At 50.6% G+C, this 19,295-nt stretch overlaps 2 protein-coding genes across 8 annotated transcripts in view; one reads left to right on the top strand and one right to left on the bottom strand.

The window, feature by feature from the left end:
* Positions 1-2,401: 2,401 nt before the first annotated feature.
* Positions 2,402-14,808, bottom strand: Znf598 (zinc finger protein 598). Of its 7 annotated transcripts, none has more exons than XM_023711701.1 (12): positions 14,535-14,808; positions 8,423-8,535; positions 7,336-7,465; positions 6,780-6,991; positions 6,421-6,638; positions 5,827-6,058; positions 5,299-5,486; positions 5,071-5,149; positions 4,202-4,965; positions 3,660-3,813; positions 3,404-3,554; positions 2,402-3,313 (listed from the first exon to the last, which is right to left on the bottom strand). In XM_023711701.1, exons 1-12 carry the CDS (start codon positions 14,754-14,756, stop codon positions 2,963-2,965), a joined length of 2,814 nt encoding a protein of 937 aa, XP_023567469.1. In that variant the 5' UTR covers positions 14,757-14,808; the 3' UTR covers positions 2,402-2,962. The 7 variants fall into 7 exon arrangements, with proteins under 7 accessions (XP_023567469.1, XP_023567471.1, XP_023567470.1 ...); XM_023711703.1 differs by having other exon boundaries at positions 3,660-3,762; XM_023711702.1 differs by having other exon boundaries at positions 5,836-6,058.
* The window catches only part of Npw (neuropeptide W), an 11,001-nt gene continuing 6,460 nt past the window's right edge, over positions 14,755-19,295 (top strand). Inside the window, exon 1 of the mRNA XM_023711414.1 lies at positions 14,755-15,048. Within this exon, the coding sequence (XP_023567182.1) occupies positions 14,755-15,048 (294 nt within the window). The remainder of the gene's footprint in view (positions 15,049-19,295) is intronic.

Here is a 19,295-nt window from a genome sequence, read left to right as displayed (position 1 = left end):
GCTGGGGGATTGAACCGTGGTCCCTGTGCTTTGCCAAGCTTGTTCCAAGTAGGTGCTTTAGACCACTGAGCCATCTCTCCAGCCCACAAACCCAGGTCCTTGCACTTGCAAGACAGGTTCTTAGACCGCAGAGCTATCTCTCCAGCCCCAGCTTGATCTTATTTGTATCTACCTCAGTCCACTCAGAAAAATGTTAATATACACAATTTCCAAGTGGTGAGAAGAGAGTCACAAACAATAATGATGGAAAGATAACTGATATCCTATGCTTCAGAATACCTGTAGAAGGACACACTTTAAAAGAGGACTTACAAAGAGTAAAAAAAAGGGCTAGTGAGATGGCTCAGTGGTCTAAAGCCCTACTTAGAAAAAGCTTAGCAAAGCAAAGGGACCACAGTTCAATCCCCCGGCACCACATGCCAGCCAGCCCTGCCCCCTGGTGGGCTGAGCTAGACACACACACACACACATACACACACACACACACACACACAAATAAAATTTAAAAAAAAATTAAAAAAAAACCAAAGAGGGGAAAAAAGAGGACTTATGGGCCAAGGAGAGCTCAGCTGCATAAACACCTGCCTTCTTTTTTTTTTTTTTGCAGAACCAGGGATTGAACTCAGGCCTTTGCACTTGCCAGGGAAGCACTTACTCTACTGAGCCATCTCCCCGGCCCCAACACCTGCCTCTTAAGGACAAAGTCCTGAGTTTGATCCCTGGTACCGGCAGGGAGGGGGGTGCAGGGAGAGGACTTAGACTTTGCTAACGAATAATTGTAATCCGCAGCACCGCACATAAATTTGCTAGACTACCTGGGCAAGAACTTGTGCCTGGGTATATTTTTGTTTTAGCAGGTAGGTGACCTGGTTATTTTGGGTCAGGTTCTCCCAACCTTCTGGTGGATGCCTAGACTCTATTACGAGGGTTATGGTGCTACTCATATCTGCCCAGCTGCCCAATTGGAAGCTGAGACAAGGTGATGGTGAAGTCTGTGATGTACTGATCTGTGTGCAGCATCAGGAAGAATGGTTTGTAACTTTGAGTTACTTTCCTAAGCTCCCATCTTCTTGACCCCTTCAGTACCTCCGTTTTTTGGGCTTCCTTTTCCAGCCTTTGGAGAAACAAGACCTCTGTTTAGCCTGCTCTTCTGCTGTGATTGCTCAGGCCTCTGCCTGAACCTAGGGGTGATCAACAGGTGGAACAAGAGGGAAAATCACCCTTTTTGGACTTTAGCTCCTTTTTTCGGGGGGAGGAGTACCGGGGATTGAACTCAGGACCTTGTGCTTGCCAGGCAAGCACTTATTCCACTGAGCTATCTCCCTGGCCCTGGACTTTAGTTCTTGCCAACAGAAAATTCCATTCCCCTGAACTCCATTCCCCACAGGTCTCAAACCTGTGGGCCCCTGGTGCTGCCTGTCAGTGTCAGAATGCTTAAACTCCTCCCCTCCCCCTGTACTAAGAACTGAATCCAGATAATTCACATTGAATTATACCACCAGCCACCTTCCACCTTTCCTTCCTTCCCTCCTTCCTTCTTCTTCTTTCTTCACTGTATAGTTCAGGCTGATCCTGAATTCACTATGTAGTCCAGGCTGGTCCCCAAATTGCAGAAATCCTCCTGCTTCAACTCCTCAAATCCTGGGATTATAGGAGCATACCACCATTCCTGGCATGTTGAGATTTGTGTTACTTTTTGTCTGAGACAGGGTCTCACTATGCAGTTCAGACTGGCCTTGAGCTCATTTTGTAGCCCAGGCTGGTCTCAAAATCTCAATGATTCTCCTGCCTCAGCATACCAAGTGCTGGTATTACAGCTGTGTGCCACCCCAGGAGGCAGGCATTTATGCTGCTGAGCTATCTCCCCAGATCTATGAATTTTTTTTTTTTTTTTTGGTACTGGAGATCAAACTGGGATTGCACTCAGGCCCTTCCTTGAGCTTGCCAGGCAAGTGCTTATTTTACTGAGCCATCTCCCGGGCTCCCCAAGTGTGATTATAGGTGTCTTAACAGTTCTTCACTGGCCTGTGGATATAAATTTTAAGTCTTTGTTTTATGACCAAATTACTGAAGATCAGTTTCCCTAGGTCAGCAATGGTGAACTTTTCAATGATATACTTATATAGCACCCACAGTACAGGTTTGCCACTGCTGCTGTTAGGTATTCAACTGTACTGCCAAACACGACAGGATATGCTCCTGGAAGGCATAGGCAGTGCCAGACTCACCACACCACACTAGAGTTGGGACCTCATCCTTTGAGCAGGACCAAGCTGTCAACAGGTCTCCTTCACATTGGTGTTCACAAACTGACCTTGAGCTGTTGATTTAATAAATCTGATCTAAGTGCCTCGATTCTGAGTTATACTGGAAGGCACAGAAGCTCAGGACACAAGCTAGATGCAGTACTGCAAAATAAAATTTATTTGAAGATAAACTGTCTTATAAAAGGTCAGAGACAATTTAAGATCACAGATTCAGCTTGTCTTGTAAAAAGGTTCAACTTCAAGTAGCACAATTTGTGTCTGCTTTAATCCCCAACATTCTTGAGTTATGAAAGTCAACTCCTTACACAACACACTCTACATCTGACCCAGCACCAGTGGACTCACAGCTTTCGGCTCTGGGGGCTGCAGGTCTCAGACTCAGGAGACCCAATCTGGGCTACTGTGGCCTGTGGCTGTGACTGCAGACACACTTCCCAGCATCCCAGCCCTTTTCTTCCTTGGCACCTTCCAAAGCACAAAATACAAACCAAGACTGTCTCACTAATTAGCAGGGAATGAGACAAAACAGTGTGCTGTCAGCCCATGGCAGCCCTTCCTGGTGACTCCCAGCAGGCTTGGCCAACTGCAGGCTCTGAGCAGTGGCCTCCCCAGGGCCTAACCTGGCTGCCTGGCAGCCAAGAGGAGGAAGGGAAAAGGAACTGCATAGGTGTGACAGCTGCCCACTCTGCCAGGAGCTACGTGATGATCCTGGCAATGGCTTGCAGGGAGGGGAAGTCATCCTCCCGGGCATGTGATGCCTGGTGGCTGCTGACATCATCATGTCCAAGCACCTGCTGACAGGTAGGGCACACACAACAGTCCAGGCCCATACGCTGGGTGTTAGCTTGCCATGCATTCTTCTTATTCTTCTTGGACTTGGCAACAGGAGGCTTTTCACGGCTGCAGAAGTCCGTGTGTGCAGACAGCAGTTCATGCTGCTTGGCTATGTCAGGCAATAGCAGCACCAACTCACTGAAGATTTTCTGGAAGTTCTCCCCAAGCAGGTCCCGGCAGCTCCTGTAATACTGGGCTGCAGAGATCATTCCCTGCCACCCAGATAATCCAGCCAGTTACAATGGCCCCAGGCCAGGGCCTGGTGAATACAGGCTGGCCTCCCTGTACCCCTTTCCCACTACCTTTCGGAACTCCCCGGAGTGGCTCTTGAACTTGCTGAAGCGGGCCTTATCACTGTGCAGGAAGACCATGATAGACTGGATAAGCTTGAGATTCCTGTCCTGGAAGTTCGCAGGGATGATGTAGGACCGTGGTATGGGTGTTAGCCTGGGTCTGGGGTGAGGACAAGAGAAGGGAGCTTTAGCTTTGGTGTGCTAGTGGGGGGAATCCTTCCACTGGTCCCGAGTAGCAGAAAGCCAGGCAGCCCAGCCCACTTACGCTTTCACGGTGGTGGTGGTGGGGCTGGGGACACAAGCTGGGTGGGGTCCAGGTAGGAAGCTGGAGAAGCCAGGGGGTGGCTTGCTGATGGGAGGCATCAGGCCTGGTGGGGGTGGGGGTGGGGCACCCTTCAGGAGCACCACAGTGTTGAAGCCTGAAGGGCAGCACAAAACCCAAACATGGCCCTTGGTGGCTATTTTGGACCATCCAGCCTACTGGGTGAGACTTCTGTCTATAGATCATACCTCCAACACAGCAGGCCCAAGGCCAGACCCTACCACATGGCAGACCTGACCTATGTCAGCTCATGCACCTTCAGCCCCAGCACAGTTCTGGGATTCATTTCACAGAGAAGGAAGGAACACAGGTTAAGTAGAGAACTAGGTGGGCTATACTTAGGGATGAGGTAGCTGGCCAGTAATGCACTGGCCACCACCATAAGTTGGGAGTTGGAGCTGAACATCATACTTCTGGATATAAGCCTATCTGTGCCCCTAGGTCCCCTCCCAAAATCTACATTGGGTGGAGTTGGCCACTCATACCTGGAGGAGGAGGCATCCTGGGTGGGCAGGGTCCTCCCAGTGCAGGGAAGTCTTCCTGGGGTGTGGGGTATGGGAGAGGCCCCAGAGGCCTTGGAAGCCCAGGGGGTTCCTTGGGGGTACTCCGTACTGAAGCTGGCCCTTCAGTGTGTCCATTGATGACAGGTACTGGCCCCTCAGCTCGGCTTACAGAGATGTCGAGAACCTGCTCAGCTCCAGGGTGATTTGGTGTACGTTCAGGGGGCACTGGAGGGGATGGCACGGCGCCAGGCTTATCAGAGCCCACCTTCTTCTTCTTGCTGACCTTGGTGGAGGTATAGGTGGAGGCTGATCCCAGCAGGGTAGAGACAGCCACTGTGGTGGGTATAGCCCGCAGCTCCTGCACAGTGAGGCCACCTCCCTCTTCTTCTTCCACAGGGACTGAGTCAGCCTTCCGACACCCCTTGCTACCTTTCCCTGGCTTCTTAGGGGGCTGGCCACCCCCACTGGTAGCCTGAGCCCCAGGGGTGGGCACAGCCCCCTTCTTGCCACAGCTGCTATTCCAGGCAGAGATGAGGCTAGGGGCAGTAGTGCTGGGCTTGACCACTGAGGACACCAAGGCAGGGAAGTCCTCTTCCTGGAAAGTGTTCCTGCCTCTGGTAGCCCCAGGATATACCAATGCCAACCCTATAGGGCCTGATGCGGTCACTGGGCAACAGGAGGAAGTGGAGGCATGGAGGCTGGGGAAGTCTTCATCCTTGAGCTTTGGGGTAGGTGGGAGGAGGGTGCTGGGTCCAGGGGGGAGAGAGCTGGTCAGCAACTCACCAGGCCCTGGCCTGCCCCCACCTACCCATTACAGGTACTATCCCCTCACACTATTCCCTCACACACACCTTAGAGGGGCAGCTGCTGGACCTGGGCCTTGGCTGGCTTCCTGGCTTACTGGACCATTTCCTGAGGCTTCCTTGGGGCCTATAAGACGGGAGAGGACCAACCCTTAGTTCAGAGCATGGGGGTAGCTTTGGCAGAATCAGAAAAGATATGTGTTTACTTCCCAGGGAAGGTGCTGGCCACACCCTGCCTGAACCTGGGCAAGCTGCCAGCAAGCAGGCTCATCTCACCTGGGCCTTCACCCTGAGTACGGGGTAGGTGGCGAGGACCATGGGGCTCCTCAGAACCCCGGGCAGCTCCTTCCTCTTTCTTGGGCCTGCTGCCTTCCTCATGGTCCTCGCTTTTACGAGTCTCGTCCTGCTGCTGAGTAGCCACAGATGCCCGGATGGCAGCTGCTACTTCTCGGTCCTCTTCTTCCCTAGGATTGGGAGGGTGACTTCAGGCTGAGCAAGGCCTGGAGACAGTCTTGGCATATGCCTGCTGTGAGAGCCCTTTCTAGTAAAACTGTACTGACCTCCTGAGTATTAAGAGCTCTTCTACTTACCCCCACCCCCATCCCTGGTCCTTATGTCTCTGGCTAGCACTAGAGAAAAAGAGGAAGAACCTGCTCACGGAGGACACTGAGCAGACCTTGTTGCCACACTCAGGACCTGAGGAGTCAAGCTGAGGTCCTCTGGCCTGTGTCTACTCTTAGTTTAGTTACTAGCCACTGGCACCTGGGTAGTGCCAGAACATCAGTAGCACACAAATCCTCCCACCTCTTGTACCTCCAGCTTCCTCGGCGGCTCTGCTGGGCTCCACGCCCGCTGGCCCGGCCCGCTCGGCCCTGGCGGTTGTACCTGTCCACCTCCTCATAGTCCTCACCGCTGACGACCCCTGTGGTCAGCATACAGCCTGTCACTGTCCTGGCCCCTAACAGGGCAGAAGGACTGATGGGTCTGCCATCCAGGTCATATTGAAGGAGAGGTTCCCCAGTCCGCAGCCATGAGCCTGGGGACAAGCCCAGACACCTTGCAGAGTCCATAGCAGCCAAGTCACAGCAAGCTCTGCAAATGGGCAGGGTCTATACAGAGCTGTGCTCATAACAGCTTCCTGAACCAGAAACAGCCCCAGGGACCCAAGAATAGCAAATGCAGAACACTGCAGAACACAGGGGGAGTGAAGATCTACTGGTTGTTATCACTGTGTTTGAGTGCTCAGAGCATAGCCCCAAGGGTGAGTGGAGAGCTCATCCCAGCTAAGCTGCAGGGGACCCATAGTTGAGGCCTCAGGAGCAGGCACAGGCCTCATGGACCCTGCTGCCTAGCCTGGAGCACCGAGGCCAGGCCACAGCCCTGAAATGCCTGGCTCACCCTCAGTCCGGCGTGAGTGCCTTGGTGTGAAGCTAAACTGCAGGTCAATTTGGCGGTTCTGGCGTGCCTCTGCACGGCTGCGGCTATGGCAGGCCATTCTGTGTGCCTTGAGATCAATCTCAGTGCGGAAGGCGTGAGTGAACTGCTCTGTGCTGCAGCGGCCCTCCTCACACAAGAAGTGCTTCTCTCGGAAGTGCTCCCGCAAGTATGCATAGTCGCTGGTGGGATGAGACATCAGAGTTTAGCAGGAACCTCACTGGTCACCAGACTGCCAGTGAGGCCACCTCCCTTGTCTTCTTCTGTAGCCTCTGGGGGAAGGTCACCTTTTGTGCCCTGGGCAGTAGCCCTGACCCACCCACCTGTAGTAGTCCTGGGCCCCATCTGAGTCACAGAAGTGGCAGAAGTAGTGGTCACGGCGCAGATGTTTGAGCAGTTCGTCATTGTCCAGATAGCGCTCATCACAGAACTTGCAAAGTGGATGTCCTCGGTGTGATGTGTCGTCAGGGTCTCCTTGCATACGGTGTCGAGCCAGGTCCTTTCGTGAGTACCACTTGCGTTCGTATGTGAATATCTGCAGAGAATAGGAAGATGTGCAGTGGGTGGGGGCTACCAGCCCTCCCACTTTTGTTATAGTCGGGCAGTACAATGATGAGAAGAGGGCCTGCTTGGCATCAGCTCTGTCCCAGGGCACTGAATGACAAGTGCTAGAAATCTAGCAGGCTCAAACAGCCACCAGAAACCATGCCCCAGCTGCTAGCAGCCTGATGCTCTGCAGGAACAAGAAGGTCTTTGGGGGCTAAGACGTGTAGTCAGAGGCATGAGTGCTGAACTCAGGTGGCTGTGTGGCACCTGCCCAGGCTCCCCAGGACTATAGCCCACCCATCTGTTCCCACTCCATTCCTAGGGCAGACGCACCTTGAGGTGCTTCAGGCACAACTTGCAGCAGAAGAGCTCATGTTGCTTCCGCATGTGCTGCTCCAGGTCCCCGAAGAGGCCAAAGGGTGGTAGCTGGGGGCACTGTGGGCACTCATGCTGCAGCAGCTGCCTGGGGAAACATTAGAGCCTTGCTGATCAGAGTCTCACCCAGGAGTCTTGACCTCAAGCTATGCAGACAATGACTGCGTGTGTGTGGTACAAGATTACCTTCACACTGAACTACATCCCTGTTTTTTTATTTTTTTGGTTGGCTCTGGCTACCTTAAGTGTGGGAGTGGTGTGGCATATGGGGCTGGGGATTGAACTACAGTCCCACAAGCCTGACTGGCTTTGCCCAGGCAGGCCCCTAAACAATTGAGCTAACTGGTAAGCCCCTCTGTTTTTTTTTTTTTTTAATTAAGAATATCATTGAGGGGCCAGGGAGATGGCTCAGTAGAATAAGCGCTTGCCTGGCAAGCACAAGGGCCTGAGTTCAATCCCTGGTTCTACTAAAAAAAAAAAAAAAAAAAAAGAATGTCATTGAGTTGCTAAGTTGCCCAGTCCTGGTTCAAACTTGAGATTCTCCAGTCTCAGTTTCCCAGAATGCTGGGATTATAGGTGAGTGTCATAATGCATAGGGAAAAAACAGTGCTCAGGGCCTAGGGTCCAAGGCCATGGTTGCAAGGCTGGAAACCATCCACAATAGCTGCACCTTTTACTGTTTTGTTTTTTTTCCCCCTACTAGGTTTTTGAGTCACAGCCAAGAACATAGCTGCATATGCTCTCATGCCCCTCAAAGAACCCAGCCAGCACAGGCTGTACCTGCGCCATCTCCATTGTAACCCTAAACAGGAGACATGGAAGCTCCCCATCATAGGAAAGGAACCAAGGTCTAGGAAGAAAGGCAACGGGCCTAAGAGCAGATAGCTGATTCTCACGAGTATGGGCCCTGACATTAGTCACACACTGGAGGTCTGCCTACCCCCTCAGACTTGTGAAGGGAATGAGATAAGGGGGACACACCCACCCCAAAACAAGAACCTCAGACACAGAAGAGCTGCAGACCCTCCAGACAAGGGTCCCTCACCTGTAGAGTGCAAACACCTTCCCATCTGCAAAGTAGATGTCATATTTCTTCTCATGCTGCAACTGATGGATGGGTATAGTGGCAAAGGCAGGAAGCTTTTTCCCGAAGACCACCTGGAGCCAAAAACAAGACTCAGTGGTAACCACAACCTGTATGTCCATGCAAGAATAAGGCAGAGACAGAGAAGGGGGCCCCTCAAGACTCCATGTAGGTAACAGCCACACAGTTCCTGGGCTGGCTTAGCCCTCCTCTCCTCATTCCAAATCACCACCCGCTGTAGCTGTAGGGACAGACACGACACCCAGACTCTCCACTAGGGGGCAGCTGTGCATACCACCAGGCCCTCAGCACTCACCTTTGGACTCTTAATCCAAAACCACCCTGGAGGGACAGGGACCCAATGGAGGATAGGAATGTGGGTTGCCCACAGAAGAGCTTGCACAGAAAGCAGGGAAGGACATGTTACAGGAAGCAGCTAAGGAAATAATAAATGCTGCCAGGCGCTGGGGAGATTGCTCAGGGACATAAGGCAGAAGGTCCTGAGTCTGATTTCCAGTACCAAAAAATAAAATTGAGTTAAATAAACAAACAAATAGGGGCTGGGATATAGTTCAGTGGCATAAGCACCTGCCTGACAAGCACAAGGTCCTAAATTCAATCCCCAATACTGCAAAAAATAAAATAAAAATAAATAAATAAATACTGCCAACCTAGGATGCATAAGGTGACCTATCGTCAAGACCTGGCCATTCACCATCTAGTACCCCCTCCCTGTTTGCATGATGGCACAGAAGATAGGGTCTTCCACAGCTCCTGCATATTACTATGGGTTGTGTGGGGCCCAGGCATGAACTGTGCAGGCCCAGTGGGCACAGCTGTGAAATCTTTGCAGTAGGGCCATGTGTCAAGGGCCAAAGGACCCTTCCTCTCTGTCTCTTCCTGTAAGGACTGAGGGCATAACTGTCAACGTACTCTGTTCTTCCATAGAACCTGAGCAGCAGACTATGATCAGATAACAAGACCCCTGTACCAGTATCTTCACAGTGGCCTACGTCCTTACAGACTCAGGCTTCTTCCCACTTCTCTCCATGAAGCCATTCTGGGGAAGACTCAGCATTTTACCCCCACAGTAACCTCTGCCACTACATCCCTCCCCAGATCAGGCCCACGCCTGTCTCCTCTCTGTCACTACCCAGACAGCCTGATACTGGTCATACATGGCAGCTCAGCTCTGAAAGCAGCTCTAGATAGCCTTCCCAGTGCATACAGAAAACCATCTCTGCCTTGGGAAATGTCACATCAAGGTCACCCCTGTAACGTTTAGGCTTAGCCAGGATTTTTGGAACCAGCATACATGTGAACTTGGGCAAGCTCTGGACCAGCCAGGGAGAGTGAATGAGCCTCAGGCATGCTCATGGCCACACATGGCATCAGCAGCAGAGTAACTAAAGCTGATTTCTTGAGAGGGTGTGGGGTGAGTCAGGAAAATAAGCTTTACTTCTGCCATGACACACTTGGAAGAGAGGACACCAAGACTGTGCCTGCCCCACCCAAATCAGGAGCCCAGGGAGCTGCTGTGGTGCAGCTATACTCAAAGGGGAGGTGGGGGAGATCACCAGTGGCCCCAGCAGTCTTTTATCTCCCTTGTCTGGAAAGGCTAGACAGGATGACTTCATAACCTGACTTTGTCTCCTGCTATACATTAAATCACTAAATGCCAAACTCAGGCAGGCACTTTATTGGCAATACACTCCCAACACTTTGAGAGGTGCAGCTCTATAGGAGAGATTTAAATCACAAATGGCATAGGTCATGGCAGGGTCTCCTCCTGTGGGCCCCTGGCTTCTTCCCTCCATGGCAGCTTCTCTTCATGCCCACACATGGGCAGAGTCCTTAGGCTTTGTGCTGGCCTTTTCTTATACAACCTGCCCTCCTCCTGTGGCTCATGCCCAACTCTGCCTTCCAGCAGCTGCCAGGGTACCCCTGGCTCAGACCCAGGGAGATACAGGCGGTCATAAACCACTCTGGATACTGACAGAACAAAGAGCACAAGATCCCTTGTGAAATGCCAGCAGGAGCTCAGCACACTAAGCAGGCCCACACCCTATTTAGCTTCTCTGAGGCAGCAGAGGCAACAGATCAAGGAGACCAGTGTTGCCTGCAAGGCAGCCAGAAGAGCAGCGCAAGGAAACTCCACAAAGCTGCCAAAAAGGCATCCAAGCCCAACAGACGCAGCGGAGGAACAACTTCCTTCCTCTGAGGAAATCTGTGCCAGGGACGCCCCCGTCACTGCCACGACTCCAGCACCCTCCTCAGCTGTGCACTCAGATACACCCTTGGTGGCATATTGGGACGGCATAGCAGAGGCCCATCTGCCCCTGGGATGTGGGCACCCCTCCTGGGTAGCCAGTCTCTACTGCTGTCTTTCTAGGATGCTGCCTCTGTTCAGACAGTGCCATGCCATGCCATGCCATAGGCCAGTCTGTCCTTACCAAAGCTGGGCCCTGTGGCATCCATGTCCCAACCATAACAGCACATTACAGGCCCACAAAATATCTGTGCACAGTTTAAAGCCAGAAACAGCTGTGGGAAGAGGAGAAGCAGGGAGATGACATAGTAGCCTGGGATAAGGTGGGGACAGGAGCCAAAAGGTCCCACATGAAAACTGTGCCACCAGGGCCTCAGTATCATGAAGCACAGGCAGCAGAGGCAGGAGTAGGTGTCAAGGGACCACAGAACTGAGCTTAGACAGAGTCTATCTGCATAGTAGGATAGGGCATCCACCTCAAAAGACGGAGGCCAAGAACATTTGTCTCCTGAGCAACCCAGTGGAAATGGCCCGGGCAGGGCACACCTAAGCCAGGCTGAGAAATGGGGAAGAAGGCACTGGATGAGCTCATGAAGGGACCAGAACCATGAGAAAAGGTTTAGAAAAGGACCATGGACAATGCAGGTCCAAGGGGAGAAGAGTTGTCCCAAGTGCATCATAGAAATAGCCAGATCAATTTCCAAAAAAATTGAAAGGTAGAGAGGGGTGAGGCCGACTTAGGAAGAGCCCCCACCCTCCACTCCATCAAACTATAGACTAGTGTGGGTATCTGTTTGGAGGTCTTGGTGTTCCTTACTTTTACCATGTAGTGGGCACTCAATAAAGAGTAAATAAGGGGGCTGGGGAGATGGCTCAGTGGAATAAAGCGCTTCCCTGGCAAGCGCAAGGGCCTGAGTTCAATCCCCGGTTCCGAGAAAAAAAAAAAAAAAGAGTAAACAATATGACAGGTAGAACAACAAGCACCAGCAAGAGGGAAGCAATGAAGATCAGGCCACAAGAAAAGGAGGCATTAGGTGTGAGAAGGAAGTACTGCACAGGTGGGCCACTGGGAATCACTCTCACCACACAGATGGAAGCAGAAAAATAACCATACAGAGACTGAGGCAGGAGGCACAGTGCATGGTGATACAGTGGGATATTAATGGAACAAATATAATCTGAGTTACCAGGTTCAGTCCACTGACCTGGGCCTTGGGATAACCCTAGGCTGGCATTCAGTACCTCCCTACTTCCTCCTGCCCATGAGACAGGAGTGTGGCTGCCTTGGGTGCCATGCAGTCCCCTTGGGACTCCTGCAACAAACAAAGGCATGTCAAGATTGAAAGCAAGACATGAATGGGGAAAAAAATGGTGCATGAAACATGTCTAGAGAAGAAGAGAGGAGGCTACACCACCCCAGGGTCTTGATCAGCCAGGTCCAAGAAAAGTAGTGCTTCTGTTACCCTCCCATCAGTTTGAGCCATCTCAGTTTCTGCCCTGAGCACCTGCTGCAAAGTCCAAGTTGACCTAGTTCTCTACCTGTCCAGCAGCTGCATAGATGCCCTGTGTTCACTCCCTGCCAATCCTACCTCCCACCTTGGACTAGGACAAGGAAGGTCAAGGTATACAAAATTAACCAGAAAATGGAGTTGATCTGTTTCACAAGAATCTTGGCACTCTTCTCTCAATTTTCACAGATTTAGTCCTGTAAAGAAAGACAAAAGCAGGAGCAAGGTTCACAAGCCAAGGGTCACTGAAGGATGAGGACATATTCAGAAAGTAATATGGTACTCAGCAAGGGAAAAAAACTAACATGAACCTGCAAATTCAGGATTGAAAGAAGGCCAAAGGGGCCGGGGAGATGGCTCAGTGGAATAAGCGCTTCCCTGGCAAGCACAAGGGCCTGAGTTCAATCCCTGGTTCCGCAACAACAACAACAACAACAAAAAGACCAAGCTGGGAATGATGACTCCTGCCTATAATCCTAGCACTTGGAGAGATTGCAAGTTTGAGGCCAACCTGGAAAATAGTTCAAGGCCAGTTTGAAGTACACAGCAAGACTCTGTCTCAAAAGTAGAAAACAAAACCACAAAGCTGATCTGGCAGCATCATCTTACCAAACAGCAAATTTCCCAGAATCCCTGCCACTACTGCTACCTGCTGCCCAGCATTGCAAGGCAAGCCTAAAAGGAAGCCCAGGCTTGCTGAGGGGCATCCAGTGCCAACTAGGGCCTGTTGACAGTTTGTGTCAAACAATGCTCCAGACACAGAAGACTTGGAAAGTGTAGAGCCCACAAGGAATTGGCAGATGCTAGCTATTGTAGGAATATATGGGTATTCATTCATTTCCTGAGTGAAACCCAAAAGCAGGGCTAGGGTCTCACATTCAAAGATGTAGGGCCTGGGACTTTGGGGGTTTGATCCCCTAGCCTGCTGTGCTGGCCCCGCACTGGGGGCGCACTGAGATTCAGATTGAGACTGGGTGTGGACTTCCACGCAGGCCTATAATCCCAACACTTGGGAGACTGAAAACAGGAGAATCACTAAGAATCCAATCTACATAGTGAGACCCTGTAGACCCTGTACTTTAAAAAAAAAAAAAAATGTTCACAGTGCCCTTCTGCTTGAAAGAAGCTACAGGTATGCTAAGAAACCTGGCCATTAGAGTTATATCACTCTGTGTAAGACTGGCTGGCAAAACAGGCTCCTACAAGTCCAGGAGGTGTCTTCTGAGTAAGCAGAGAGGAAAAGGTTTCCTCAACTGTTCTTACACCCCAGATCTCTCCTTCCACATTACAGACTAACACCATTCCAAATGATTTTTTTCAATAGGGCACAGAGCAGGTGCCCAGGGAATACTCCTTAATAGAACCTACTGCTCAAGTGCTGATTCTGCTTCACTTCTTTTTTTTTTTTTTTTTCCAGAACCGGGGATTGAACTCAGGCCCTTGCACTTGCCAGGGAAGCGCTTATTCCACTGAGCTGTCTCCCCGGCCCCTGCTTCACTTCTAAGAGGAAATCCAGATGCCACCAGCAGAAACCGTCCATGGTAAAAAAAAAAAAAATTTTAAAAACCTTTAAAAAAAAAAAAAATCGGGGATTTCACAATCCGGAAAGTAAACAGATCTTTTAAGGGCAGCAAACCAAGAGAGGTCCAGCTGGATGCTCTTGCCTAGCAGCTGGCATGGCTAGGAACGTGGAGGAAAGCTCCATGTGCCCTCTGACCTCTCCCCGGGGTTCCAAATCTACAAAGTTAGAAACGTGCCCTCTCCACTCTGGAAAGAAGAAGCCCCACAGCTGCAAGTGGAAAGGAAGAGAAAGACTTCTTAACACTTTTGTCCCCACCAGGCAAACACCCGGAAGAGTCAGGTGCGAGGGTCACTTACACTCTACAGACGAAAACGCCCGTTTTAGGAGTTGTGACAGTGACTGGAGGAGCCCAGAAATCCAGCTGGGCGGACAACACACACAGCTGGACTCTCTGCTTCCAGGGCACTCTGCCTCTGTAGGTTCCCCTGCCTGTCTCCTCCATCCCGATAGGAACCTAGAGGAGTGATCTACTACATCTTTCTACTACTTCTAGAAAGATGAGTCAGGGTACCCACGACTTGACTGTCCCATTCTGTGGCCAGGCTAAGGGGCGAAAGTCCCCTCGGGCATCTTTCCTCCTCCGCGGGCCGGGCCGCGTCCTCCCTCCCTGACCCCACCCAGGCGGTCCCCGAGCTCTTCTCGGCGGCGACGGCAGGATGACCAAGCCTCACAGCCCACCCGCACCCGCGCCCCCTCGCCCCGCAGCCAGCACACCTGGCGCAGCTCCTCGCGGCACACGGCGCAGTAGCGCTGCTCACACAGCACCCGCATTTTGGTGGAGCAGCGGTAGCACACCGGGTGGTCGCAGCGTCCCAGAGCAGTGGCCTCTAGGTCCCCGCAGCACAGCACGCAGCTCCCACCGCCCCGCTCCGGAGGCGCCGCTATCACTGCCTCTAGGACCGCAGGCCGGCCCTCAGCGTCCACCGCCGCCGCCATGGCCCGGCTCCGGCCCCCTCAGCCGGCGCGGCGCAGCGCAGCGCGGCCTAGCTCCCGGCGCATCCGCCCCTTCCGGGTTACGTCACGGCCCCGCCCGGCAACTGCTCCTCCCGGCGGAAGTGCGTGCAGCGACTTCCCCCTGGCTGGGCGCTCTAGCCCTCTACGGCCGCTCGAAGGGCCTCGGGGTCTCTTGGAGGACCTCGGAGCTGTCAGTCAGGCGGCCACCTGGCCAGCCATTTTCTCCGTGGACGCTTATAGCTACGATTGCGGCATGAAGTACTGGGCGTCTAGTGTATTTCCGATGAACCTTGAAAGCATCACTCAACTACTAATAGGCCATACTTACACGAAGGGATTATGCTTTGTTTATTCTGAAATCCATTATTTAACTGGACCGCGCACGCGTGTGTTTGTGTGTGTGTGTGTGTGTGTGTGTGTGTGTGTGTGTGTTGCCAGCATTGGGCATTGAATCCAGAGTCTTTGCACAGGGCTGCATGCCGAGATCCTCTTAAAACTTTAAAACAAGGGTCAGGGAGGTAGCTCGGCGTCATAGGCACCTGGCTGGCAAGTGCAAGGTTCTGGCAAGGTTCTGAGTTTGATTCTCGGTCCCAAAAAGATAAAATTTTGAAACAGCAACTTGCTCTATCACTAAGTACCAGGCTGGGCCCAAGTTTGCAGTGCTGTCTCAGCCTTGCACAATGCAGGGACCACAGGCATGTACCACCATGCCCAGCTGCCATACCATCTGTTAAGTTTAGCAGCATGGGCTGGAAGTATAGCTCAGTGGTAGAGTGCTGCTTGCCTGGAATATGCAAAGCCTTGAGTTGGTCTCCAGAACCATGATATAAGTAAATAAATTTAGTAGCCTTGTCAAGAACCCACCCAGTTCAGGCCCCTTTTGTATTTGGACACCCAAATACTTGTTATCATGCCCCCAGCCTTCTAGCTAGGGGCAGACCTCTATTGGAAAATATATGTGACAGTCTTGATTAGTCCTTCTGGAAAAGAGGCTTCAACTCTTGTCCTGGTAGTGCAACCCAGTCTGCTGTTTAGCACAGAGGAGTGCAAGGGCATGTGTGTGGATCCTGCTAAGTCATGGAGCTTCATGACTCTGCAGCTGTTAGGAGCCTGCCTCACCTTTGCCAGGAAAAGAGATAGTCCTAACGTGAACCTTCTAGAAAAAAGAATATTAGGGGGAGGGTGTGAACTTAGGCTTGGCATCCATTTCTGCCATTTATTTCCTGGTGATCTTGGTTGGCTCATGAAGCCTTTAACGTCCTCATCTGCAAAACAGATCACCACAAATTAAACCAGGTGGGGGTCAGGGATATGCCACAGTGCCCTGGCAAGCATGAAGTTCTAAGTTTGCTTCCCGGTGCCACTCCCCCAATTTTTTTTTTTTTTTTTTCGGACCCAGGGTTTGAACTCCGGCCCTTGCGTTTAAAATTTTTTTTTAAAAAAAAAAAAAAAAAAAAAAATTAAACCAGATGGCTGCCTATATGTAGATGTTGTCTCACCTTCACAAAACCCCACCAAAAAGATAGCGAAACAACTTAAATAGCTATTAACTCAACAGCATAAAGAATGGGAAGGGAGAAAAAAAAAGAATGGGAGGGGAGAGCAGCCAATGAAAGATAGAAACAAACTTTGGACTGACAGGAAATAAAGGACAGTGACTCATTTTACAGAGCTCTTATCGACCTCTGGGGAACCTGATGAGAATTTTCAGAACCACTTAGGTGGGCTGAAGTGGTTGATTGCAAACTAGTGTGGGGAAGTGCATGCACTGAACTGAGGTCTGGGCTCTGCTTCTCGCCTGGTTCCTATACTCACTCCATCCAGCCTCAGCAGGAGATTAGGGGATTTTCCACTGGCGAAACCAGCTCCACTTTATTAGAGAATGGAAAGTTGCCTGTGGCCCATCTTCTACGGTAAAGCCCACCATTCTACAAATCTTGCCCCCACAAAAAGAACTTTCAGTTAGGATTGTGTAGAGTCTTATTTCTAAGCGTAAACAGGGAGCTAAATTCCTGCAAATTCACAAGGAGAGCAAACTGGAAGACAACTAAAACAGACCAGAGAACCAAAGGAAGCCTTACAAAGAGCTACTCTAAGGCTGAAGATATATCTCAGTGGCACAGCACCTGCCTGGCAAGTGCAATGTTCTGAGTTTGATTCCCAGTACAAAAAAAAAAAACAAAAACAAAAAACAAAAAACTATTGTAGGGCTGGGGATATAGCTCAATGCTAGGGTGCTTACCTAGGATGTCTCTTGGTCTGATTCCCAGCATTGTGTGTGTGTGTGTGTGTGTGTGTGTGTGTGTGTGTGTGTGTGTTTCTCAAAAAGAATTGAAGGGCTGGTGAGATAGCTCAGCGGTCTAAAGTGCCTGCTTAGGCAAGCTTAGGCAATAGCAGGGACCAAAGTTCCAACCCCAGCACCACATGCCACACCTGCTCCACCCCCAGGGAAGGCTGAGCCAGCCACCAAAAAAAAGAAAGAAAGAAAGAAAGAAAGAAAGAAAGAAAGAAAGAAAGAAAGAAAGAAAGGCAGTGGATTTATAATCCTGAAACACTGGAAACTAGAATTTCCTGAAACTATAGTGTTTGCTTCTCCAGAATAGGGAAGAAGATCTGAGATCCAATAACCAGCTTCAACCCTGACAGATGTTACAGGGAAAGGTGAGGTGATGCCTGTGCACAGTCTGAGAGTGGAGGTCCAGGCTGTGCAGGAGTCCACCAGCTGCCAGGGGCTTATCACCAGGTTAAGTGTGGAGATGATACTTATTCTTGAAAACATAAAAGTTACTGCAAGAAAGTCTGATGTACACACACACACACACACACACACAAAAGCCTATAGAGCTAAGGATGTAGTTCAATGGCAGAGTACTTACCTGGCATGAATACGCCTAAGTTTGATCTTCAGTATCTCAAAAATAAAAAAAAAATTTTTTTTAAAGAGAGCCTAGACCAATTGAGGGGGGGGGGGGGAGAGAGAGAGAGAGAGAGAGAGAGAGAGAGAGAGAGAGAGAGAGAAAGAGCCTTCTCAATGCTCCCCAGTCTCTGTGGCTGGCAGTCTCTGCGCTTGCCTAAGCAGGCACTTAGTCCACTGAGCTATCTTGCCGCAGTGCCAACCACTGAAACAGGGCATGGTGGCACATGCCTATAATCCCAGCGCTGGAGAGGCTGAGACAGGAAGATTACTATGAGCCCGAGCTGCATATCGAGACCCTGTACCAAATAAATAAATAAATCTTAAACAAAACAAAATAACAGACTTATTATCTTACTAATCGATATTTCAGAAGTCCCATGTGGTTACCTTGCATCAGAATCTCAGTGTTGGGGGCCAGGGAAATGGCTCAGTAGAATAAGCACTTGCCTGGCAAGCGCAAGGTCCTGAGTTTGATCCCTGGTGGAAAAAAAAAAAATCTCAGTGTTGGAAATGCTGTGTTCCCTTTTGGAGACTCTTGGGCTGCTAGGCAGAACCTGCTCTGACTTTGCCTTTTAAGCTGCTAGAAGCTCCCTGTATTCTGTGGCTTCCAGTCTCTTGCTTAGTTTTGTTTTTATCACATTTCCTCCCAGTGCCTTCTCCTGTCACCTGAACCTTTGTGAGTGCAGTGGGTCTACCTGGATAATTGTGGCAACTTTGGTGATATTAAGGTCAGCTGATTTGCAATGCTTTTTGTTCTGTTTTGATTTATTTTTGAGACATAGTCTCACTGTGTAGTTTAAGCTGGACTTGAACTTACTATGTAGCCCAGGGTGGCCTTCAAATGGAGCAAATCCTCTTGCTTCAGCCTCCCAAGTGCTGAGCATAGGCAATCACCATTATACCTACAAAGCAGTGTTATCTGTAGCATTAGTCCCCCCTTGTCATGCAGCATAAATATTCAGAGTGTCTGGGGTTAGGGAGTTAATAATGGGAAGTGTCCTTCTGCCCACACACATGGGTGGAGTTTAGGAATGCTGCTAAGAATTCTGAAGTGCCAGGAAAGATCTTGCAACAGTTAATTGTGATGTTAATTTGAATATGAAATGCCTTGAAGATTAGCACAGTTCTGGGAGTGTCTGGATGATGGATTTACTGAAGAGAGAAGACCCACTCTGCATGTGGATTGCACCAACTAATAAACTTGTAGCCTGCATGGAATAAAAAGGGGAAAGAAGGAGGTCTCTTTTCCTCCTTCAGAGGAACTCCCGTTTTTATCACCTTTGGATATCTGTCTCCAGGTTTTCAATGTAGACTGTTTAGCCTGCCAGCACACATTCAGCTTTCCAACACAGGGCCTTCAGCTTCCCCATACCAACTCTTGCACAGGACTCTGCAGGGAGCCCCAGGTCTTCAACTTGTGCCTGGATCCTCCAGCTCTCTAGCTGCAGATGGCCATTTGTCATTTCCCTACCTCTGTCGGACTCTGCAGGCTATTATTGGTCCTTTATATATCATATATATTATATTAGGGGGCCAGGGAGATGCTCAGTGGAATAAGCGCTTCCCTGGCAAGTGCAAGGGCCTGAGTTCAATCCCCGATTCCG

This window comes from Octodon degus, unplaced genomic scaffold (assembly GCF_000260255.1).
Source record: "Octodon degus isolate 3935 unplaced genomic scaffold, OctDeg1.0 scaffold00021, whole genome shotgun sequence".
NCBI classification, from domain to species: domain Eukaryota; kingdom Metazoa; phylum Chordata; class Mammalia; order Rodentia; family Octodontidae; genus Octodon; species Octodon degus.
This window is presented reverse-complemented; position numbering and strand designations above follow the sequence as displayed.

What these genes read in the sequence shown, in the direction of transcription:
- Znf598 (XM_023711701.1), bottom strand. Translation starts at nt 14,756, where the DNA reads ATGGCGGCGGCGGTGGACGCTGAGGGCCGGCCTGCGGTCCTAGAGGCA. An exon ending in GGGGCCCAGGACTACTACAG is followed by an intron (nt 6,639 to 6,779) that starts GTGGGTGGGTCA and finishes TCATCCCACCAG; the next exon opens with CGACTATGCATACTTGCGGG. An exon ending in ACTCCGGGGAGTTCCGAAAG is followed by an intron (nt 3,314 to 3,403) that starts GTAGTGGGAAAG and finishes TCTGGGTGGCAG; the next exon opens with GGAATGATCTCTGCAGCCCA.